The sequence below is a fragment of the Mustela nivalis genome, assembly GCF_964662115.1.
Source record: "Mustela nivalis genome assembly, chromosome: 3".
Classification (NCBI taxonomy): Eukaryota; Metazoa; Chordata; class Mammalia; order Carnivora; family Mustelidae; genus Mustela; species Mustela nivalis.
The window spans coordinates 62,883,921-62,909,317 of record NC_139022.1 but is presented as its reverse complement, the minus strand read 5'-3'; the positions used below and the strand labels follow the sequence as shown (position 1 = coordinate 62,909,317).

Here is a 25,397-nt window from a genome sequence, read left to right as displayed (position 1 = left end):
AAGAAGTGCAGTGATTTTGCCCAAAGCAAAGAGCCAATTGGTTGAAGAGTCAGGGTTCAGTATCCGTGGCCACTTCCTGTCACTCATGGTGTGCCAGTCCCCCTTGGTGCATGATAAAATGATGACCAGGATGGTGTAATGAGCCTTTTGGACAGCTTACAAACCATGAAATACTGTATTTCTAAGTTTTAAGAGCTCAGCTTAGCACTAGAAGACATACTGTTGAAGCCAAAAATCATGGAGGTTTTTATCTGTGGGATCTAAGTTTGTCATTTGGCATCCTAAACACTACATGTCCCCAGAGCAAGGCAAACCTCGCACCGTACTTTGAAAAATAATTCAACCAATAATACAATTTCTGTACAAGAGGGCTGGGTAGTATTACCAAAATCTGCAGATTCCAGTTTTAGAACTCAGGAAAATATTTCAGAGCTGAAACAATCAACATCTCTTTGGCTGAATAACGGAACAACATTTTCTCTACAAAGTCAAAGTTCAATATTTGAATTCATTTAAAGCCCAGACCCACCACACCAATAATTATTGCCACATACTCTGTGAGACTCCCCCTAGTGGCCCACAGAGTTAGCTTCCTGACTGAGCACACTTGGAAGAAGATAGGGGAGTTCCCTAAAAGTTCATTCTCTTTGTCTAATGTGATGGAAACTGGTCTCCTATCAAATGTGAAGGTGCTATCAGGGGAAGAGTGTGAAATGTCAGCCTAACCACCCACTCCACCTCCGCCCAATGGGTCCACCAGACGAAGGACCTAATGATCTTACAACAGTGAGTACTAAAAAAAACCTTTGAAGTTCTGAAATCCCAGACTTAAGTGTGAAGGCCAACCCCACTGACGTCACAGATCTTTCCTGCAGTCACAATGCTACTGAGCCACCCTGGGAAGATGCCCCAGAAACATAAAGACTTTAGTCCGATTGCAACCAGGTTTCCTTAGAGTTTTGGCTTTCTGGAAAAGAAAATTTTAAAAATCTCTGCTCCCTTTCAAAAAAGTCAAATCAACAAAAAATAAAGCCAGGAAACCAAGCATCATGAGCTCAGGTATTTATCACATGGATTTTTCAAAGTCTTTAAATTCTCATCCTTGACAACCTTACTTACATTTCTTACTACATATAAACAAGGTAATAAATCCCAAAGGAGATCCTTGGATGGTTTGGGCACAATAGGGTGAGAAATCATTTCCTATTATTTTATAGCAGTTTGATCTAAGTGGCTGCATCTCAACAAAATTTCCTAAGCATCTAATGGAAGTATCTGGGATGATAAACTCTTCTAGCTGACGATGGGTGTGATGGGGGTTTGGTGAAGTGTTGAAGTAGGAGAGGACAGAAAAGGGGAGTGTAAAATAAATGAGAAGCCTCCCTTAACCTTCACTGTATGTACAGAAACTGCCCTTAATTTAAAAGAGGAAAAAAAAAAAAAAGTTAACCACCAGCGCAGAAATTCACTTGCCTTAGTTCCTGATCTGATTCAGCATTCTGGTTGCCTAGATACAGATGTAAACAAAAGTGCCTCCCCGACTGCAGAGGAACAGCCGAAGGAAACTGATGGCCCCCTTCCTGGCTCAGTCAATGACCAAGAAAAGAAAGCAAGTACTTTTAGACATTCATAGTAAAAATAGAATATTTTGTTCAGCTTCTTTAAAGTTTAGTGTTGTTCAGAGAGTTCTAAGGAGTCCTAGAAGAGTTGTTTTTCTTCTCATTCTACCTACATTTCTTGTTTGTTTTGCTTTGACAAAGTCGCTGGTGACCACACAAGCTGAAAGGAAAAGGGGTCTTGATATGTGAATACATTCATTGGACTTGACTTTTAATATGCAGAGCTAAATAGGAGAAATTTTTTGATAATTATTATTTATAACGATTGAAGAGAAACTATGAAAAATGCAATATACAGACTTCATCTCTAACATGAAAAAAAGAATAGCTAAATAAGTTTCTCTTATTGGTACTTGTCATTAATGAAAAAGAACATTCGAAAAAGCAATATTTTTAGATCTCACCAGGGGATGCAGCCTCTGGTGATGGAAAGAGCACTGGAAAGCGAGCCCAGTATCTAGCACTGGTTTTTGCATCTTGTAGCACCCACTGGCTGTGTGACCTCCAGCAATTACTTAACGTCTCTGTTTTCTCCTCTATGAAATGGGCTAATTAGGCATATCATCCAGAGATGTGAGGTTTGAATAAACCACTAGCAAGTAAGAGGGACTCAGTCAGTTGCTATAATGATGATTATTATCATCATGTATATGATCTTGAGTAAGTCTGCTATTTCTCTAATCCTCAGATTTCCTCGCCTATAAAAATAATCATCTTAAATTTTTTCTGCAATATGGTAGGATTTCAGTAAAGACAATGATTCCTACCTTATAGGACATCCTATATGTGAAAGTATTTTATAGGCCTTAACCAAGCCATAAAGGAACACAGCATTTTAAGGTATTGTTGGAAGACAGGTGAAAATTGACACATGTAAAAAGTCCATGAGCATCCACCAAGTTGTTTGGGAGAATTGTTAGATAATTACTTTCTAGCTTGTAGGAACAGAGATGAAACAGAGCTGTCTCCTATAAGCAATTAGCAAAGAATATAAAAACTTACATACTATATCGTAGATACATCAAAAATTGCATAGACAAGGAGATGAACAGGCTGCAATGTTAACACCTTTTTCTCTGTATAGCCAGTACAATTACAATGGGAATTTTTTTCTGTATCTTTCACATTTCTATATTTTTCCAAATTTCCTTCCGTTTTCAGGTTTAACATGTGCTACTTTAAAAGTAGGTGAATTGTAGCTGTGTTTTTAAGAGGATGCTATTTGCAGTCTTCAAAATAAGGCTTAAAAATACCATTAAAATAAAAGATATCTATGCAACAGTTTCACTTGAGAAGGGGAGAGGAGACAATCACCCAGTAATCTGGTGTCCTTGGACTCAGTATTCACAGAGCCTTTCATGCCACAGAAGGGAATGAAAGGGCTCCATGGAAGGCCAGGGAGCAGCCAGTGCTGATCGAATACCACAGCCAGACCAGTTCAGGGTCACCGTGGAGAGGTGAGAAGGAAGAGCAGGTACCGAGTAGGCCACGAATCCCAGGGCCCAGCTCTGTCCCAGCTTGAAACTGGAGTCAAACACAAAGCAGGGCAGAAGGCCAGTCATGTTCTGTAGGTAGTTAGGATAGTTTCCCTCACATGGGACCCCTGGGTGCCCAGGGATCAGTGTAGGGGAAGACCTGGCTTCGGAGCCTCAAAGCCCACTCAGCAATGGGGAGAGAGGGCCTAAGGCATGATTACGGCGGTCACTGGCTGCATTTTGAGCAGCCTCGAACCATGCCAGTTGTCCACCACCAAGAGGGCAGGGTCAGGAGAGGCTAACAATTGTCAGGGGTTTTTATTAGCTTCCTTGATAATAGACTTACTTTTTTTTTTTTTTTTAAGCTTTAGTGGAGGAGAGAACTTTCCAATTAAGTCTCTTAGGTGCTAAATTAAGAAGTAAGACCTGGTAGTTTTGCAAAAGGAATGATTTCTATTTGTGGGTCTTATCTACTCTGTCAACATGGTGGTGTACAATAACTTAAACTAAGAAAAATATCCCACGAAACGATGTTGTTTAACTTTTAAACTGATGCACAATACCACTCATACTCTCCTGATTGAATCCAGTTCAGTGATGGGCTATTAAATTGAGCATAAATCTATGTCCTGTTTTTGATCTTAAAAATGAAGAACATTAGCATTTAGAACAGTTTTAGCGTATGTCAAACAGTGAGTGATTGGGCAGTCTCATTCCTCCTAGAAATGCTGCCAGATTATAAACTTTGGTACAAGGGGTACTTTTTAGTAGTTATCAAATTAGTTAAGAGTTCGTATGACCAACTATGTTCAATACTAGTAAGTTATGTACAAAACTCTCTTCTGTTTTCATTTCTCATTGATGGTAATAAACTGATATCCAGGTTTCTTAGAAAACGAAATTATCTGGATAGATTAGATTTCTAGTTTTGGACTTCATTTTTGAAAACTAGTGATTCCTTTCAGAAATTAGCTTGTTGGAGTAAATTCACTCTATGAGAACTTCTTTAGTAACTCACTCAATAATCATTGGATATTTCATTAAAAATTTTTCTAAGAATAATCCATAGTTTTGACTCGTCCAGAAAGTTACTCCTGATTGTGATACCAATATACAAAATGAGGCCCTCTAGTATCTTTCTAGAACTTGATTTTTGTTTTAGTCTCTAGAAATACTAGACAGAGCATGTGCAAGTTTAACTGGGTGATGGTCTATAGTGTATATTTTGTTTAAAGTTAAAATATTTATATAAAAATAAGATGGATAAGACCTACCTATAAAGTAGATGATGATACATTTTAAACCCATGACCTTTGTTTCAGGTAAGGTTTTCTCCTGCCACGATGTCAACCAAGAATTCTACAGATCTAGTTCAGTATGTTGACAAGTAAGTCTGAAAATTACAACCAGTTTTAACTGTTTACTATGTTTAATGATTCGGCTAGAAATTAAAGTGCCTGACTAAAATCTCTGAGATCATCTAAACTGGTTCTCTGCTTTTAGAAGAGACAGCATAAGCAACTTCAGAAGATGACCTTTTCTATGCTATTCCTTTCTTTTTGACAAAACAAGCCAGCTTTATAGCCTTCTCTTTAGGTAACTTCTATAGATTCCTATAGATTATGAATCATACAATGCAGGCAATGAATGACATGGAAAGATTAGGTAGAGTTAATGATGACTTTCAAAATACACCAAAGAAATCTATTAACATTTCATTATAAAAACTCAGAAAATTTTAAGTATATTAAATGAATCATCAGAAAATTTTGTTTCTGCTGCTTACAGTGCCATACCTGGAACTTATCCAGGGATGGTCTTGGAGATATAAAATATTATTGATACATATACAATGCCCAAAGACCCTCAAATTCCAGTTGGTAAAGGTGAGATCACAGAAGCAGTGCATATTCAATTGAGTTGTTTTCTATTTTGTATGTCGGAAGGAGGATTTGGTTGAAGCAACAATGAATGCATGAACAATGAATGAATGAATGAATGTTTTAGGACACTTGGCATTTCATCTCTGTATGACCTCAGTCAGTCAGTCCATGTCTCTTGGCTTTGGTTCTTTCATTGCCAAATGAAAAGGTTAGATTAAAAGCTCTCTTCGACCCACTGTAGCTTTAAAATAATTCTGATCCTGGAGAATCTGGGTGACTCAGTCACTTAAGCATCTGCCTTTGGCTGGGGTCCTAATCCCAGAGTCCCTGGGATTGAGCCCTGCATCGTGCTCCCTGCTCAGTGGAGAATCTGCTTCTCCTTCTGCCCCTGACCCTGCTCATGCTCTCTCTCTCTCTCAAATAAATAAATAAAATCTTTTAAAAATAAAATAAAAATAACTCTGATCCTAAAATATACATTATGACCGGAGAAGAAGAGTTATCAAACAAATGAAATGAGTCAATGAGAAGAGAAAGATATAAATACTGGATTTTCATTTTTTATATTACCTTTAACAATGAAGATGATAAAAAATTTAAACTCACAGATTTTTATTACAATCTGTTCACAATTACGAGTTTCCCTGATCCTTAGCCAACTGAATTAACATACCACAAATACTCCAGCCACAGCATTTCGGCTCCTCTTTTCATGCTGCCCATAACTTCTATTTATTTAGGAGACAATAAGGCCAATGATTTAGAGAAAATGAAGCCAAACAAGAAAAAAAGAATTTTTTTAATGTTTAAAAATACAATACTTGGATCAGTGACTTTTTTCTAAGTGAAGGAAAATGAATGTGGTATACATAGAAATAATTATTTTACATGGATATATTAGCTAACCTTGCCATCCAAGGAAGAAAAGGAGTCTTTTCCTACCTGAATCTACACAAGATAAATGGAAAATAGAAATCATTCTTCTAATCCGTCAAATTCCAGTATGAACCCAAGTGGATTTCTTTAGCCTGTGCTGCTGACCTACATCCTGGGAGATGACAGAACAAATTCCTGGAGGACTGTAATAAACTTGAAATCCAGGGAAATTTTTGCTATTTCTTGGATTCCAGAGAAACTAAAATTAAGACAAAGGGGGAGAAATAGTCTATAATTCAAAGCAAAAGAATAATGAAGATTTTCTAGTCCCAAAATTCATTTCTACCTTGATCTTCCCCCAAACCTCTCTCTTATGTTCTAAGCCATATATCTAGAATTTCTATGTACCGCCTAAGATAGTTAATTATTTTTGTTTTGTTTTTGACCTTTCCCCTGTGATCTCCCAGAGCAGGATCCAAACTCTCAAAAGGCAAGGATTGTATAACCTTATGTTTTCTGATAACGCTACAAGCAGTAGCCTATCATGGTGCACTGAATATCGGTTCCTGTGGAAACATAGCTGATAGACTTAATGGAGAGTTATGGGAAACCACTGAATGTTTAAGTCGGCTTAGGGCAGCAAACTCCTAGGTGGCTGTTTAACTGGAAAAGCAAAATGGCATTCCGGCATTTCAATCTTCAGCACAGGTACTTCGAACTGACTGGTCAAATGCAATAAAATAAATGGAAAAACAGCAATTATTTAAAAATTGCTTCATCCTTCAAGTCATACTACTCATTGAGCTGCAACACATTTATTGATATGCAAACAGGGCACTTACACAAGCAAAAGTCACTATCAACTCATTAAGCTGCCTGAATATATATTGCATTTTCGCAGAGGTTCTGCCTTATAAATCTATATGGGAATATTTATAGGAAATACAAAAAAAAACAAAACAAATACTAACCACAACTGAAAAAAGTAAAAATGTAACAAGAAAAGAGGCAATATGTACCCCACAGGGATGAAGAAGATTTATCTAGAGACACGCACAATAAAGGACTGGCAGGACCCATTGCTTACAGGGCTCTGCTCAGCCTCAGACAGTTGGAATGACACCCACACATTATTAGTACTTGTTAAATGTTAGGTCATATTATTAATCCATGGAGCAGGGGGAGGCGGAATGCTTGCAATCATTTATAGGACAATTATGGTGACATTATATTAAAAGCGGTAAATAATTCTGATTGCCCCATGTGTTCATTGATTCACAATGACAGTGTAAGCCGGTGCTTGTTGAAGCTTGAACTGATGGAAAGCATCAAAGTCTTTTTCCTTTTCCTTCTTTTTTTTTTTTTTTTTTTTTTCCTGCTGGCGGAAGGAGCACTGTGTGGATGCCAAGACCTCTCTGGTCCACTCTTGAATCCGCCCCTAATCAGCTTTGGGACCTTGAAAAAAAAGATGTCTTTTCTTTGTGGACAGTATCTGCCTCTTCCATAAAACAGGGTGGCGTTTTCAGTGATGATGAGCAGCAGAGTCCCGAGGGCTGCCTGTGCTCACGATCAGATCCAGATTTCGTTTCCGGGAGGCAGATGAGAAACATGCCTCGGTGTGCTATTTCCCAACTCTGTTCACAATTTCTCGTGAACATTCTTTTATATCATAGAGTAAGTGGATAAGATTTAAGAACATAGATTATTCTTCTGTGGGACTTAATTTGGAATATAAAAAAAAATAATTGGCAATAAATCTTTTCTTAATTTGTCTTCACTTGACCCTACTGAAAAAGAAAAATTCTTACCTCTGGATCAAATAATTTCTAAGGTCTCTTCCATCCCTAAAATTCTTTGGTCTTCTAAAACTGGTTATTTGCCTTTTATTCACTTTACAAACACTTACTGAGCATTTACTATGTGCTAGGCACAAAGCCAGGCACTTAGAGAGTCATCAGGGAACAGGACCGACTAAGACCCCTGCCCTCAAGGACTTTCCATTTGAGCAGGAGGAAGAGACACTCATTGTTGGGTAGTTTGTCAGGGCCCGCCTCACTGAGAAATCGGATATGAGCAAAACCTGGGAGATGAGGGAGCTGGCCCTCTGCACATGTGTGCAAACAGCAAAGTTTCTAAGTAGGACGTTCCTGAGGTGGCTGAAAAGGCATGTGGGCAAAGATGGCTGGAATGGAAAAGAGAAAAGTATAAACTTCAAGTCTCATGTCCCTGGGCCAGGAAAATGAAGTTGTTTGGTACTGAGGAATTGTCCAGCCTGGGCTCTAGCCAGTATATATCTCGGAAATTCTCTCAGGAGCACCCTCTGAGAGGATGAGGGGTCTGGCTGACAGCCAAAGAAGGGTTTTTAAAATTTGGATCCATAAAACTATCAGTAAGTGAAATGGGCAAAATAAGACATGATTGATGATTTCTCCTTGTGAGTAGAATATGGCATTTGGGGTCTAGGAAGTATTTATTTTCAAGATTTTCTCTTAGTACCATGGACATTTTATTAGACCATGATGCATTGCTTTTGCTCCATGATGAAGACAGATATTGTATGGTACAGGATATGAGAAAGGAAGACAAAACACTGTTGGTTGAGCTTTCTGGGGGTAGGTCATGCTACCTTGGAGAACTTCTGGGTTTTATTTTGCAGTATCATTTCCATCCATGAGGGCAACCAGCTCCCAGGAGAGAAAGTTCTAAACCTTGTTTGTTAGCAAGGATCTTAGGACCTGGCAAACCTTCTTGCACCCAGCACAGCTGCCTGGTCCCACTGACCATATTCATGGTTAAAGCTTCCAGCTCTTAGCCCTTGGCAATCTTCTCATTTCTTCCTCTTCTCATTTTATCCTCTCAATAACCCAGACAGAGGCGGTGTCGCTATTTTAAAGACAAAGACTGTGGGGTTTAAAGGAATCAAGTATTTGTCCATACACAATACTGTGACAGAACCAAGATCCTAACTCTGAAATCTATGTTCCAGTTACTCTGATGCCTGTTTTCTTGACCATTCCTCTATCCACATGCCCTGCCAACGATCTTCTCAATACTTGTGGGTAAACCACAACAACCAGGGACATTTCACTCACAGTCCACTCCTGTCAGGAAAGATGTGATACAACCTTAGACTTCTGGTCTTTCTCCATGCGGGTCCCTCTGCAAGGTGTAGCAGGTCTGGACTCCCAGCATCTTAGCTGCGCCTGGCAGACACCCCCATCAGCCTCAGTACAGTCTCTTATTCTTCTCTAGAATCTTCTAGATTCTATCTCTACCCCTCTGGCTGTGATGGACCAGAGACTCTGTCTGCGGATGTGTACAGCTGCAGGAATCAGGCATGACCCACAGCACCTCCCCATCCCCCAAACTGGTCAAAGCAGTGACTGCCCTGATGAAGCTCAGCTCTTCCCCGCCACCTCCAAGAGGCCCTTTGGGTTCTTGCCACATGTAGGAGCTTCTGCTCAGGTGAGAGAACTTAGAGCAGAGAGGGAGCCCCTCCAGCCCCTGAGCCTCAGAGAGGACCCTTAAAACTGAGAGAGAAGCCAGCCAAGCTGAGGAAAGGGAACTGGGAGTTACATAATTATCCCGAGAAAACACAATGTAACAGGAAGAGCTTCCAACTGGCCTGAGCAAAGTTGCTGTGATGTAGGAAAAAGAGTCAAAGAAGCCGCTTAAAACGTTTCCCAGCCAGAATTACTGCCAATTGAGAATTGAGAAAAATTTTACCTTTGTCATGGTGGGGATGAAATAATTTTTGTAGAAGTGATGTGTCTTGACTATTAAGCATTATGTGGAGAGAAGTTTGTGTAGTAATAAGTTCCTTACATTTGTCCTGGGTTAGGAATTTCCCTTAAGTAATTTATCATCTCTTTCAGTTTCCGAGGGCTGCCAGAGCACAGTCTCATAAACTGGGGAGCTTAAAACCACAGGTACTTATTGCCTCATGATTGGAGGTCAGCAGTCTGAAATCAAGGTGTCGGCAGGGTTGGTTTCATCTGAGGGCTCTGAGAATCTGTTTCATTTCTCTCTCTTCGCTTCTGGTGACAGCTGGCAATCTCTGGTGTTCCTTGGCTTCTTGATGCACTGCTTCAATCTCTACTACCATCTTTACATGGTGTTCTTGTGTCTCCATCTTTATATGGCCATTTTCTTATGGGGTGTCAGTCATGCTTGGGGTGTAAGTCATGACTTACTCTAGCTTCCCAACTAATTACATCTGCAGTGACCTTATTTCCAAATAGTTACATTTTAAGGTACTAAGAGTTAAGTCTTCAACTTTTTTTTTTTTTAAGATTTTATTTATTTGAGAGAGAGAGAGAGTGAGAGAGGTCACGAGTAGGCAGAGAGGCAGGTGGGGGATGGGGGAGGAGTAGGCTCTCCACTGAGCAGACAGCCCAATCCAGGCTTCGATCCCTGACCCTGAGATCATGACCCAAGCCGAAGGCAACCACTTAACCAACTGAGCCACCCAGGAACCCCTCAACATATCTTTTTGTAGGGATACAATTCAGTCCATAATTCCATCTATATGACTAATAATCATCATAAGAACATAAGTATATGATACTTACTGACATTACAAAGCATTTCAAGAACATTAAGTAAATTGCTATCCTTCAATGAACTTGGTCAGGCAAGAGTCATGATCTCCAAGGACACAAAGAGCTCTCTTCTAGACAACTTAAGAAAGGTTAAAGACAGTAAGTGTCAACGATAGCACTGGAACCCCTGTCTTCAGGTTCCAAATACAGTGTTCTTTACCCTGGAGACTCCCATAAATAAAACGTATACCCCCCAAAATAGCCAGGCAATATGGAGAAGCATCACAAAAGCACTACAAAATGCAGTAAAAACTCCAAATATCTCAAAAAATTTGCTGCCACAGTTCACACACGTTTTGCTGTAAGTGTAACCTATCCCAACTCCATTCACACAGACACTCTGGAACACCTGAACGCCTCCCACAGGAAAGCCAATCACTCAAGGACATCATTCATTCTGGATTTTATTGAAACTTTTACTATACAGTATATTATATATATTTTTTTCATTCATATGTATATAACTTTTCACTAGAAACTAGCCACAACCAGTCTTCTTCTCCAGTCTCTTCTCAGCTATGTCCCTGTTTGGAGTCCTGTCCTTTCCAGGCTCTTCCGTACAGACCTCGAGCTGGTGCCTCCCACTGGCTTTGGTCTACACCTTCCCAGACTGTACCCATGAAACTGGAGCTGCCTCCCTTACAGCCCTGGAGCATTTGGTATTTTGTAAAACTCAGCAATGGAGGCTTCTCTAGCTGCCAAAATCCAACTGGTTAGAAACCAGCAACAAGAGAAACTACAGAAAACATCTTTTCAGTTGCATTGTTCCACAACCACTTACAGGTTATTTTTGTGAGGCATCAAAAATGTTCCCTAAAATGTCACTTTATATGTACATTGTTTGCAGGACTCTAGGCATCAAGAATGGAACTGTCCTAATAGATCACACATAAGAAAAACTTTCTTCAGTTCTGCTCCTCGTTGTTCTAGAAAAGGCCTTCAACTCTCTCATTTTTGTGTCTTGAGTATTACAGGTTGCCAAAATGTTTATCAGAATCTCCTGAGTAAATTTAGTGCTCTATTCACAAGAACAGAACAGGCAGAGAAGTGAGAGGCTCTGTGCTGAGGCATCTGCCAGCAACAGCACAGCTGGTCCAAGTCACACGGAATTGCAGAGAAATAGAACTCGGAGTTTGTGGAAAATCTGTTCTGATTCCGTTGTCAGCTCCATAATCAATGATTTATGTAAAGTCCAAATATCTCTCTGAAAAGGCCCCCCTGGGGATTCTTTCTCCTGTGGTTAGTAACTCCATCTGGACTAGTCTGGAATATTCAGTCATTTCTTTGTTTTCACAGTTAAATTTAGGTATAAGTCCCACTGATAGAACACACTAATAAAAACAGCGGGCTTGTTCTTGTTTTTAACTTACTGAAAGGATCTGAGTGGCCACATCTTGTTATTCAGGTTTTAACCATTTGGAAGGCCTGATGCTTTGAGCCACGGTATCCGGAATCTCTCTTCAAAGATTGAGAATGTTCCTATGTGCGTTTTTCTGGTGGTTGATTTAGAAAGCTCACTTGCAGAATAGTCTTCTCTTTTATTATGGTAATGGAAGTGGGAAAATATATAAGCTCTATGTTTATTTTGCAGGAAACATGTAAATAGAACTAAACAGAGCATTATCTAGAGCTTCATAGGCATCATTAATAAATAATAATAAAATCCCCAATCTATAGTAAACCTTAAGCATGAAAAGAAATCACAAAAAGGAGGGGCACCTAGGTGGCTCAGTGGGTTAAAGCCTCTGCCTTTGGCGCAGGTCATGATCCCAGGGTCCTTGGTTCGGGCCCAAGTCGGGCTCTCTGATTGGCAGGGAGCCTGCTTCCCCCTGGCCCCCTAGCCTGCCTCTCTGCCTCCTTGTGATCTCTGTCTGTCAAATAAATAAATAAATAAATAAATAAATAAATAAATAAATCTTTTTAGGGAGAAAGAAAGAAAGAAATCACAAAAAGGAATGCTCTTCATTTAGGTGTAAAAGAACTTCTAAAAATAAACTTTAAAAGCTAGAAGAATCATAAAGTCCATCATTCATATAAGTCAGTTACTGTCCCTGAGGTTGCAGGAAAATATACTTGCATAGCACGAGGTGCTGCCCTCCCTAGAAGCTTCCTTCAGTGGGCCAAATGGCAACATCCTCAAGGCCCATCATGACAGGCAGGACCACAGACTGGCATCTGAGCAGAGGTGGCGATCCTGTTCCCCTGGACCTCTGCTGGCTTCGGTCTGATTGCTCATGCTTCTCTCTGGATACAGTCTTGACACCGGCCAATAGCACCCCCCGAAGCATGAGAAAACATGGGCTCCTCATAACGCTGCAGCTCTCTGGTTTCACCACACCCACCCTGTGCCTCTCATAGGAACCATCCAGAACTTCACAACCATACAGCCTAGCAGGGGCCCCATGCAAGGATGGCCCCATGCAAGGATGAATTAATTGGAACACTTGGTTGGTAAATGGCAGGGCCCATATTCTACCCTCGGTCTATCTCATCTACCACCTTGCTGACTGTTTCTGACTATCCACATGACTTGAGAGCTCATAGACTCTATTTTATACATCAGTACTTCATTATATTCTGCCTTATATCGTTCACTGATTCCTCTGACCAGTCTTCAATCAATGATGTTCAACATTTAGAAGACATTTAGAAATACCTAAGTGCTTATTTAAAATACATATTCTTGCTGTGACCCTCCCAACCCTCAAGGTGATGGTCGAATGCATCTATGGTTGAGCCAAGGAATCTGCATTGTAACAACTTCCCTCCCTTCTCCACCCCCATGGTACTAATTCAAGTTTCTTTATGAGGAACACTGAATTAGACTAAGTTCCTTGTGGGATAGACCATTATATATTAAGCATGGACTAGAGTAGACATTTAGTAAATACTTACTGGCATTTTTATTTCAACTGTCATTTTTATTGGTAGATTATTAGGTATAGACACAGTGCCTTCAGCTATACATAACACAAACTCCAGCCAAAATGGTTGATTAGCTCACATTTTTAACAACTCAGAGTTTGATTTAGAGACTTCATGTCATTAAGCAGGTGTTTTCTATCCTCCCTCCCTGCCATCCTTTTCTCCCTCATGATCACAAGATGGCTTCAGCAGCTCCAGACACCACACACAGACATGACAACATCCAGCAAAGAAGTGGGAAGTTTCTTCTTATGTATCTCTTCTTGAAAGCAAAGAAACCTTGCCCAGAAACCCCACAAAAGGTTTCTCCTTTCACCAGACTGGCCAGAATTGTTTCACATGCTCCTACTTAAACCAATTACATCTCAATGCAGAAGAAGGAGACCACCATGATTATCATGCCCGGCTGAAGGACAGGGGGGATGAGAGGATCAACCAAATTAGGTAGAAGCAGTGGGGGTATGGGAGGCGTGGCTGTGAGTTCACTGACAATGTCTACCACACTGGGAACACCTAAGAGTACACAAATACTCAATTTTGAGAGGAATGCAACGTCATTCACAAGTGTATATGTGGGATGGAAGACTAGGAACCAAACACTTTCACTGGCACATTTAGGCTGCAGAATGTTGAGAGGCCAGAAAGAAACACTCACTCAAGGAAGATCACAAGTAAATCTGCAGTCTACCACTAGGCTATGTGTCACCATCGGCAGGGCCCAACATCCTCTTCCCTTCTGCCTGTGACTCACACAGCCAATCCAGGGGAGCACCGTCAGCGTGCTGGGGTTTTAAAGGAATGGAATGTGTGTGTGTGTGTGTGTGTGTTTGTGAGATATATCTATGTATCTATAGATATATAGATATATTTATATATACTTTTTTCTGGAAAATACCAAATGGAAATATATATAATAATTAATTATAAATTATAAAGTTATAAATTATAACTTTATAATTTATAATCATAAAATTTATAATTAAATTTATAATTAATTATAAATTTATAATAAAATTATATAAATAAATATATTTTACTCTGTATTTATATATAAATAATATATAAATAGTCTGTATTGTATATAAATACATAATATTACATATAATATTATATATAAATGTATAGTCTGTATTTATATATAGATAAATAAATATAAAGGTATAATACAATTAATTATAAATTTATAATGAAATTATAAATTGTAAATATATATTTATATTATTATATTTTATAATATTATAAATTACAATATTATTATATTTGTAATTAATTATAAATTATATATATATAATTAATTTCCAAATGGAAATATATATATTTCCATTTGGTATTTTCCAGAAGAACATACTTGAGTCAAATGAGTGGTAGAGAGAATTTAATGGAACCCTTAGCAAAGCCTTCTTTGTGCCTCAGATGTGCAGGTGAAAGGAAAGAAGAGCCTCACCCAGGCTGAGGCTACTTTATACTGCTTAAGAGGAGAAACTTGTAAGTCTTGATGCTCTTCCCACCTGTAGTTTTATGGCACCATTCCCATCCCCCCGCATCCCCCATTCCAACAAGTGAGCCTTAAGGGAACAAACCTTCTAGCTAGAAACAAAAACAGTCAATAAATATTTATTGAGTACCTACTACATATCAGGCATTCTTCTCAGTGTTGGAGACAATGTGGAAAACAAGTTAGATAAAGTCCCTGCCCACGGGAAGCTTTCATTCTAGTGATAGAGGACAGAAAATAAACACAAAGAAGTAAAATAACTTTAGATAAGGACAAATTTGGGGGAGAAGATGAAATGGGGTCTTATGATAGAAAGTGACTGAGGAGGGGACGCCTGGGCGGCTTAGTCGGTTATGCGCCTGCCTTGGGCTCAGGTCATGATCCCAGGGTCTTGGGATTGAGCCCCATGTCAGGATCCTGGCTCGGTGGGGAGCCTGCTTCTCCCTCTGCCTGCTGCTCCCCCTTGCTGTGCTCTCTCTCTGACAAATAAATAATAAAAATAATTTAAAAAAAGAAAGAAAGAAAATGACTGAGGAGAAGACACCCTACACATTCACCAATTTAAAATATCTCTCACGGCACAAGGGTTTTTCACAGTTTCCTAAGTTTCCTTTCTTGATCCTCCAAGGTTTTAGGAGGGGGAGAGGATAGGAAGCTCGCAATCATGCTAGGTCAGCATTTGGGTCAAGACCATAGTGCGCCCGGAAATTTTACCCCTGAGCAACTATGTAACTCATTTCCTTTCAAAGTAAATTCAATAAAGAAAACTGTAAAAAAACACAAATCAAAATTAGCCTGTCCTTCAAGAGCTTATCTGTGAAAAGAAAGAGGAATATATTCATGCCAATAGGGGCTACCAGGATCTTGCATGTTTCTTTACCCTAATACTAAAGAGCCCTAGCCTTTCGCTCTCTTCCTTTAATTTACTGTGTTTATTCTTCCACTGAAATTCTGGGTCCTTTGTGAATCTCTGCCTTTGAGCTATCATTTCTTCCAGCTTAGAAGGCAACACTACTTTCAATGCAGAATTTTCAGGCATTGAATTTTTATGGATCTAACTTTGGTTTGTTAGAATAGGTGGGTAAAATATGAAATGATTCCTTCTTAGGGAACATGAAACATCCATAATGTATGACCAAGGCCAAAGTTAGATCTTCTTAGATGAGATGGAAACCAGGATCTAACCAGGCAGATGCTTAGAGTCCTCCCAAAGTTCCAAACTTCCCCACAGGGGAGACAAGACTGGAGTAGAAGTGAAGATGCAAGTTCTGCTTCCGGTCCCTCCAACTCATTCTTGTAATACCACTGGTGTTGTTTCCTTTTCCTGACTAGGGGTCATTCTTTTCTTCCTGTGATTCCAAACACGCAGAGAAGTCAGCTAGAAGACAGACTGAACAACCAGGAGCGCACCATCGCATTCCTCCTTGAACAAGCCTTCCGCATCAAGGAGGACATCTCTGCTTGTCTTCAGGGGACCCACGGCTTTCAAAAAGAGGAGTTGCTTGCCAGGAAGCTACTGGAAAACCATATCCAGACCATCACCAGCATTGTCAAAAAACTCAGCCAAAATATTGAGGTAGTTCTTTATTTTCCATATGTTGGTATCATGGCTTGACAACAATTATCAACCACCAATATCATCTTTCAATTATAGAAATGGGTCCCTATAGCTTAAGTTTAAATGATTACAACAAGTGGCCCCAGAGGATAACAGTTCAGCTTTTCAACTGCTCATTTATGCCAAAAAGTAGAAGGAAATTCTGTTCAAAAAGCATTTGGTGTTGTTCTGTGACAGAAGAGAGAATTACTTAACAATATATCAAATAATGTTTTTAAGTGCTCATTTTAATCTAAATCTCCAAGATTCTTTTCATGTAATTGTAAAAAGATCTTAGTGAACTTTTAAAAGGTATTTTATTGGTATTTAGCACATAATGAATTGATCCCTAAAAAGTCAGTGCACTTCTCAAAGTGGTCAAAGATGTTTCTAGGCATAACAGTGTTAAGAAAGTGACAAGAGGTTAATGGCTCGTTGCCTTTGAGATAATGACAAAATCAAGTACAGCACTAGTGCTAAAATAAGATAGCAATTTAAAAGTCAAAACTTGTTGGTAATTAAGAAGAAAAAGCATTCTCAGAAATACCAAAATGCTTCTAGAATGGTCTATATTTTTATCTGGGTGGTTGTTACATGGTTGATTATATTTGTCAAAATCCATCCAGACAGAGGCACCTGGGTGGCAGTGGGTTAAGCCTCTGCCTTCAGCCAAGGTCATGATCCCAGGGTCCTGGGATCGAGCCCCGCGTCGGGCTCTCTGTTCAGCAGGGAGCCCCTGCTTCCCTTCCTCTCTCTCTACCTGCCTCTCTGCCTACTTGTAATCTCTGTCTGTCAAATAAATAAATAAAATCTTTAAAAAAAACAAAATCCATCCAGACATACACTTTGACTTGTACCTTTTAATACATATTAATTATACCTCAATAAAATGTTCTTAACCTTAAGGAGGGAAAAGTTTCCAGATCAATAGAAATCTTGCTAAGAGTTTCTTTTCCCAGAACAATTGACTGTCATAGATTAGCTGTGAAAAAAGACAAAACATTTTCTAAAAACTATAAAATCCCAAAATATTTGCTCTCCTTTTAAGGGGTTGGAACTTATAGGGAAAATGAGGAGACCTGGTCTGTGTAGTAAACTGAATTAGAAAATATTTTAAAGTCTGTAGATAACATAGTTAAAACATTATCAAGAAGATTGGGACGCCTGGGTGGATCAGTTGTTAAGTGTCTGGCTTTGGCTCAGGTCATGAGCTCAGGATCCTGGGATGAGCCCCACACTGAGGGGGCTTGGGCTTCTCCTTCTTCCACTCCTCCTGCTTGTGTTCCCTTTCTTGCTGTGTGTCTGTCTATCAAATAAATATATAAAATCTTTTTTAAAAATTATCAAGAAGAAACTATTAGGCTACCTTTAGTAAATAATTAGGACTATAAAGTGCCAATCACTTTACAGAGAAATAGATGTTATTCAGTGTTTTTAAAAAAAATGTAAAGTCATTAGCCTGGTCAGCTTTTGCAGACTGACCAGCAAGATGGGTTTGAGTGTGAGCTAAAGCTTGACTTGGGCCTTTGAAAGGGATGAAAAAAACTTGTTTTTAAACAACCATAATGGTAACACTTAAGTTGCTATTCCTTTTGATAACCAAATTATCTGTTTTTCAAGCTGGCAGCTAATGACAAATTTTAAAATTAATTTAAATTCAAGAAAAGAATTTTATGTATAACATTGCTTTCTTGTGTTATTTTTTCCCCCCAACAACTTATAAAAGCAATACTTGTTCACTATAATTATTGTGAAAACTTAGAAAAAAATTTTAAAACCTGGGGACAAAAAATTCTCGTAATTCCACCAGCAAATGACAATCTCTATAAACAGCCAAAGTCATGTCCCTCAAGTCCTTCCACATTTTCCATTCAGGCTGAAACTACATTTATAAGCACCATTTTAATATTAAATTACATCATAAACTCTCACATGTCATTAAAGGTTCTTTGCATGGTGCATGCACCATGATTTCCTAACTTATTATCTTAATATTAAAGTAACTTTGTGCATAAATGTATGTCTGTGTTTAGCTTATTTCCATAGTGTATATTCTTAGAAGTGGAACTCCAGAGTGTGAACACTGGAAAAGCTCTTGATGCAGGCTGACAAATATGTTTCCGGAAACTTGATACTTACTTACACTTCCATTAGCATTATATGAGAATGCTTTTTCACTGTGCCGATGCCAGCATTGAGATTTGCTGTTTTAATTTTGCTAAACTGATGGGATAGAAATGAGATCTTTCTTCCCCCCCACCCCTCCCACTTTCTAAAAGTGCCTATAACCATTTGCATTCTCTCTGTCAGTCATCTACTAATGCCTTTTGCCAGTTTAATTTTTGGAGTTTTAGTGCTTTTTAATTCTTATTGATTTGTTGAGATATTTTTTTACTAGTTAAGGATAATAGTTGGTGGTACCTTGGCAAATGTTTAAAACCAGAAGTGAAATATTTTCTGGCAGATAAAAACTTGGTTTGTCATGTTTACCTGTTTTCATGGTGATGATTGATTTCAAACACCCAAACACCAAACACAAAGATGGGAAAAGATAGGCCTAATTGGCTTTCACCAGCAAGTCTGTGTTGATTGAAGCACAGAACTGAAATCCTTGGCCATAACATTTACTATAAATGTTTTTCCAGTTTGTTTTTTACACCTTAGTTGTATTTACAATGGTTCTATCAACTTTTACACAAGGTTAAACATTCCAATACTTTGCTCTGAGATTTCTCTCATTATTTTTTAAGAATCAAAATATCTTCATTTAGAACTGAAATAATCACCTGTACTATCTGTTATTTTTATGGTGTAAGCTTTTATTTATATTTTCAGTCAACTTTTCTAAAATCTGTATTGATGTCTGTCGGTAAGGATCTAAATTGATTGTTTTCTGAATAGATAACCAGAGATCCCAACACCATCTGTAAAACTCTCCCCACTCCCCACTGATTTGTGAGCCTCAAGGATCGCGCCTTTCTTTCTTACCTTTACTAAGGCCTTCATTACATTACATTGATATATTTAGGTATGCATATCTACTTAGCTACATTGATGCATTTATCCTTGTCTCATATGTTTCAGTGTTTAGTTGGGCAACTTCCCTTTCATTGCAAGTCTTTACCGAAACAAAACCAAATAATATCTATTCTTCGGTCTGAATGTCTGTGTCTCTCCCCTCTCCCCCAAAATTCACATTTTGAAATCTCATGCCCAATGTGATGGTATTAGGAGGTGGGGGTCTCACGAACAGGACTAGTGCCCTCCTAATAAAAACAAAAACAAAAACAAAAAAACACCCAAGATCTCCCTAGCCCCTTCTACCACATGAAGACATGGTAAGAAGTAGGCAGGCATTTCTAACTGGTGTAAGGTGATATCTCAATGTGGTTTTAATTTGAATCTCCCTGATGGCTAGTGATGATGAACATTTTTTCATGTGTCTGATAGCCGTTTGTATGTCTTCATTGGAGAAGTGTCTGTTCATATCTTCTGCCCATTTTTTGATATGATTGTCTGTTTTGTGTGTGTTGACTTTGAGGAGTTCTTTATAGATCCTGGATAAAAAACTTGTGTCTGTACTGTCATTTGCAAATATCTTCTCCCATTTTGTGGGTTGCCTCTTTGTTTTCTTGACTGTTTCCTTTGCTGTGCAGAAGCTTTTGATTTTGATGAAATCCCAAAAGTTCATTTTCGCTTTTGTTTCCTTTGCCTTTGGAGACATATCTTGAAAGAAGTTGCTGTGGCTGATATTGAAGAGATTACTGCCTATGTTCTCCTCTAGGATTCTGATGGATTCCTGTCTCACATTGAGGTCTTTTATCCATTTTGAGTTTATCTTTGTGTACGGTGTAAGAGAATGGTCGAGTTTCATTCTTCTACATATAGCTGCCCAGTTTTCCCAGCACTATTTATTGAAGAGACTGTCTTTTTTCTACTGTATATTTTTTCCTGTTTTGTCGAAGATTATTTGACCAGAGTTGAGGGTCCATATCTGGGCTCTCTACTCTGTTCCACTGGTCTATGTGTCTGTTTATATGCCAGTACCATGCTGTCTTGGTGATCACAGCTTTGTAGTAAAGCTTGAAATCAGGTAATGTGATGCGCCTCGTTTTATTTTTGTTTTTCAAATTAAAACCACATTGAGATGTCACCTTACACAAGTTAGAATGGCCAAAATTAGCAAGACAGGAAACAATATGTGTTGGAGGGGATGTGGAGAAAGGGGAACCCTCTTACACTGTCGGTGGGAATGCAAGTTGGTGCAGCCTCTTTGGAGAACAGTGTGGAGATTCCTCAAGAAATTAAAAATAGAACTTCCCTCTGACCCTGCAATTGCACTCCTGGGTATTTACCCCAAAGATACAGATGTCATGAAAAGAAGGGCCATCTGTACCCCAATGTTTATAGCAGCAATGGCCACGGTCGCCAAACTGTGGGAAGAACCAAGATGCCCTTCAACGGACGAATGGATAAGGAAGATGTGGTCCATATACACTATGGAGTATTATGCCTCCATCAGAAAGGATGAATACCCAACTTTTGTAGCAACATGGGCGGGACTGGAAGAGATTATGCTGAGTGAAATAAGTCAAGCAGAGAGAATCAATTATCATATGGTTTCACTTATTTGTGGAACATAACAAATAGCATGGAGGACAAGGGGAGATGGAGAGGAGGAGGAAGGTGGGGGAAATTGGAAGGGGAGGTGAACCATGAGAGACTATGGACTCTGAAAAACAATCTGAGGGTTTTGAAGGGGCGGGGATGGGAGGTGGGGGTACCAGGTGGTGGATATTATAGAGGGCATGGATTGCATGGAGCACTGGGTGTAGTGCAAAAATAATGAGTACTATTATGCTGAAAATAAATAAAAAATAAATTTTTTAAAAAAAAGTAGGCAGGCAGTCTGCCACCCAGAAGAGGGCTCTCACCAGAGGGGGGCCATGCCGGCACCCTGACCTTAGACCTTCAGCCTCCAGAACTGTGAGAAATAAATTCCTGTTCTTTAGCAGCTTCCCAGTCTGTGATATTTTGTTAGAGCAGCCTGAATGGACTAAGACACCCACACACATGCAAAAACAAATAAAAACAGAAAACTCTAGCTAGTGTTCTGGACACTTCTATGTTTTCAATTAAAATTTTATTTGCCCTTGAGTCTTCTCAGTCTGCTGAGTTTACAAATGAGAAAGATCCTGTACATGGTCTTTAAAATTTCTATCATTCATTTGTTACAAAAATCCTCCTTTTCCTCAAAAAAAAATCATAAACATAAATTTAAACATAGTTCAGGCCCTATTCAAATAGGGCAACTAAAACATTTCCCCAAATCATGATCTTGTCTTATTCTCTCACTTTTTACGAATAAATACAAATTATTTTATATATCTTCACTTCACATTAGAATTTGAATGTCAAGTAAGATAGAAATTTTGTCAATGGACAAGTAGAATTATTTTTAAATTTTTAACTTAATACTTACATATGAGTTTTTAAAAAATTTAAACTACTATGCTTGGAACCACCAACCTGGTAGTATAAGACACTTAGCTCTATGTCAGAACTTGAAGACATGACTAAGGATACTCAAGGGCAAAATCTGAACACACTTCAAGCCACCCATCTCTAGTGCTCTCTAAAAAAACTGAGAATATAAATCTGTTTCATTCCATGTGATTTTGCTTGAGTTAGTTGTATTAGCTTTACTTCGCTTCTGAGTCAATCTGTAAAAGGTATTGCCTGATGCCATATAAAGATCCCTTTTTCCAAACCTACCACCAATTCTGAAATAGGTTTTTGTGGAAAAACTTTTATTTCGGTCATGGCCAAATGGCACTCAGGGTCTTTACAGCACAAGAAATATGTTTTATTTGGCCCATATTGTGTTTATAAAAGATTTTGACTAAGATGTCAATCTTTAAAAATTGAAAGATTTAGGGGTGCCTGTATGGCTCAGTCGGTTAAACTTCTGACTCAGTTTTGGCTCTGGTCATAGTCTCAGAGTCAGGGGATCGGCCCCGTATCAGGCTGCACATTCAGCAAGGAGTCCACTGGGATTCTCTCTCTCCCTCTGCCCCTCCCCTCATTCATGCTTGTGCTCACTCTCTTTCTGAAATAAGTCTTTTTTAAAAAAATTAAATGTTTAACATAACATATAGATTTCCGGCTTGTGTTGAAATACTACTGAGCTATTATTCCTTCCTGGCAACAGTCTGTTGAGATCAGGCCATCCCTGCCCCCTCAGGTAAGGCAGGGACTGCCTCTCTCTCTGACGTAGGACTCTCTCACTCATGTACACTATCAGCCTAGTTAGGAAAAGGCATTCGATTTGAATGCCTCTGCTTTAATCTCTATTTCCTTACCATGTGTGATGGGAAACTAATGGGAATTTTCACTCAAATTTACAGGTTTTGGAAGACCAAATAAGAGCTCGAGACCAGGTGGCCACAGGAACTAATTTTGCAGTACAGGAGCTAAACACCAAACACATTCAAGGAGTTGGAGATCTTCGAGGAAGAGTAGCCAGGTGAGAAGAAACATGTAGCAGATAGTCAGTTCTTGCCCACAGAATTCTCATTCCCAAATAAGTTCCATGTAGTAGGACAGTAGATAATGTCTTTACATGAAGCTAAACTGACAAGGTGGTAATTGAGAAAGTGTATGGTAGAACTTGAAAGCCTCTCACCACCTGTGAGACTTGAGGTTTTTATAAGAGACCCCTTCTACACAACGTCCAGTTTGGTTCCATCTGAAAGTGACAAGGATGATATGTCTTTATAGCCCTTGACTGTCCAAATACCAACATCTTATACAAAGACACAGCCCTCATAGCCACAAACAAAATTCCAAGATGTGTCAAATTCTAATTCTTCAAACGTTTAAAATATATAAGAATAACGTATAAAAATCTAACAAAAGGGATTTACTTCCTAATGGGATAAAATTTTGAGGAACATCTTTCAAATGTTATTTCTGAATCAAAAGAATTAATGCTACACAGGTTAGCAAAAATCTGTGGGTCTTGACAATGGCAGGACCACTTTAATAGGCATATAAAAGATCACCTGTGAATGGCTGACTATAGACACCTTTGCAACACTACATCTTCTTTCCTGTTTCCTCTCTCTTGGAATACCCAGCCTCCATTTTGTTAATCTGCTCTGCGATGTTAATGACCAAATAAGGATTAGTTGATCAATACCAAGACAAACTTCTCTTAGGGTATCTATCCGTTCGACTTAACAACAACAAAAAAATGCATTAAACTCTATGTCGTATGCCAGGCTATGCTGGGATTCAGGGATTCAGCAACATGGTCCACTTTCAATTCCCTATGGCCCCAGGTTTATGATCTACCTGGGGAAACAAGCTCCAAATGTAAGGAATGAGATGAACTCTACAATGAGAGACTGTGGTGCCATGGGAATATCCAAATCAGATTGAGGCATAGGGAAGTCTTCCTGAAGGAGGTGACACTTGAGATGAGTTTTGAAGGATCTATAGAAGTTTGCTAGATAAGGAAGGATGAGAAATGCCCTTCATATAGGAGGAATAATACATGCAAAAGAACTGAGAGATGAATTACTATGACAGGTTCAAGGGGATACCTGTGAGAAGTGTATTTTAGTTTTGGTATCTGGGGCTTGCATTTAGAGAGAGATGGGAGATGGGGAGATGAAGCTCACAGGGGGTCCAGATTGAAAGCTGAGGGATCTTGTGGGCCAAGGTAAGAGATAGGAATTTCATGTAGAAGGTTATAAGGAACCATGGGAAGATCGTGAGTAAGGAGATGAGATATTTAGTGACATTCTAGTATTAGTTGAATTGCTGGGGTACAGAAAGGAAGTGTGAAAATGAAAGGAAGCCTATTGCTATAATCAAGGTGCCAAATGTCAAGGGCTGAAACTAAAGCACTAGCCATGAAAGTCCAGAGAAGGTACCAGACTTTAGGAAAACAGAATCTACAGGAATAGTACCTATGTATGTATACACACACAGAGATGTAATTATATTATTTATAAATATATGTTTATACATCTAAAATATACAAACTTCTCGGGGCACCTGGATGGTGGGTTAAGCCTCTGCCTTTGGCTCAGGTCATGGTCTCAGGGTCCTGGGATTGAGTCCCACATCAGGCTCTCTGCTCACTAGGGAACCTGCTACCCCCTCTCTCTCTGCCTGCCTCTCTGCCTACTTGTGATCTCTCTCTCTGTGTCAAATAAATAAATAAAATCTCTTAAAAAAATAAAATATACAACCTTCTCTATTTCATTATATCATATTTGATATACACGAAGGAAATTTTATAATATTTGGGTAAGTCATGAAACAAGATGATAAAACAAACATGAGCAAACCCACCATCAGATCTAGATGTGCCATGATTTTGCAAAGATAAACACCAAACATCTGTTTTGAAAAAACTTGGAATTTGGTTTCCTTTGGTGGTGTGCTGATGATGCCTCAACTATTTATTTTTTCTGCAAACTGCTCACAATCCTATCTTCAATTTCTGTAAATCCTGCTTTACATATAAGACAAAATAACAGATTTAAATGAACTATGACATAGGACTATGGAATAATATCAAGAACAAGATATGCAACTCTTTCTGCTCTGCTCTATTTTTTTTGGTCTCCTTTCTTAAAAATAAAATCTATTTATATTTAAAGTCTACAACATGATGATTTGATATATATATGCATACTAAGATGATTACTACAGTCAAGCTCATTAATATACCTTCTCCTCACGTAGTTACCATTTTATGTTTGTGACTGGAGCATCTGAAATGTAGAAGGTTATATGGAATATATATATATATGTATATATATATATATATATACATATATATATATATATTTCTATTCTTCAACACAACATTATTAATGATAGTCATCACAGTGTATATTAGGTCTCTAGG

The 25,397-nt window shown here is 38.7% G+C and overlaps 1 protein-coding gene across 3 annotated transcripts in view; it reads left to right on the top strand.

Annotated features, from left to right (window-relative positions):
• The first annotated feature begins 620 nt into the window (after nt 1-620).
• Nucleotides 621-25,397, top strand: part of FAM81B (family with sequence similarity 81 member B) — a 56,905-nt gene continuing 32,128 nt past the window's right edge. For 2 of the 3 annotated variants that reach the window (XM_082724371.1, XM_082724370.1), the window contains exons 1-5: nt 968-1,059; nt 1,512-1,609; nt 4,417-4,481; nt 16,207-16,450; nt 22,879-22,997. In XM_082724371.1, coding sequence (XP_082580497.1) covers nt 1,050-1,059; nt 1,512-1,609; nt 4,417-4,481; nt 16,207-16,450; nt 22,879-22,997 — 536 coding nt within the window. In that variant the 5' untranslated portion in view covers nt 968-1,049. Of the gene's footprint in view, nt 787-967; nt 1,060-1,511; nt 1,610-4,416; nt 4,482-16,206; nt 16,451-22,878; nt 22,998-25,397 lie in introns of those variants that run through there. The other variant, XM_082724372.1, reaches the window with a different exon arrangement.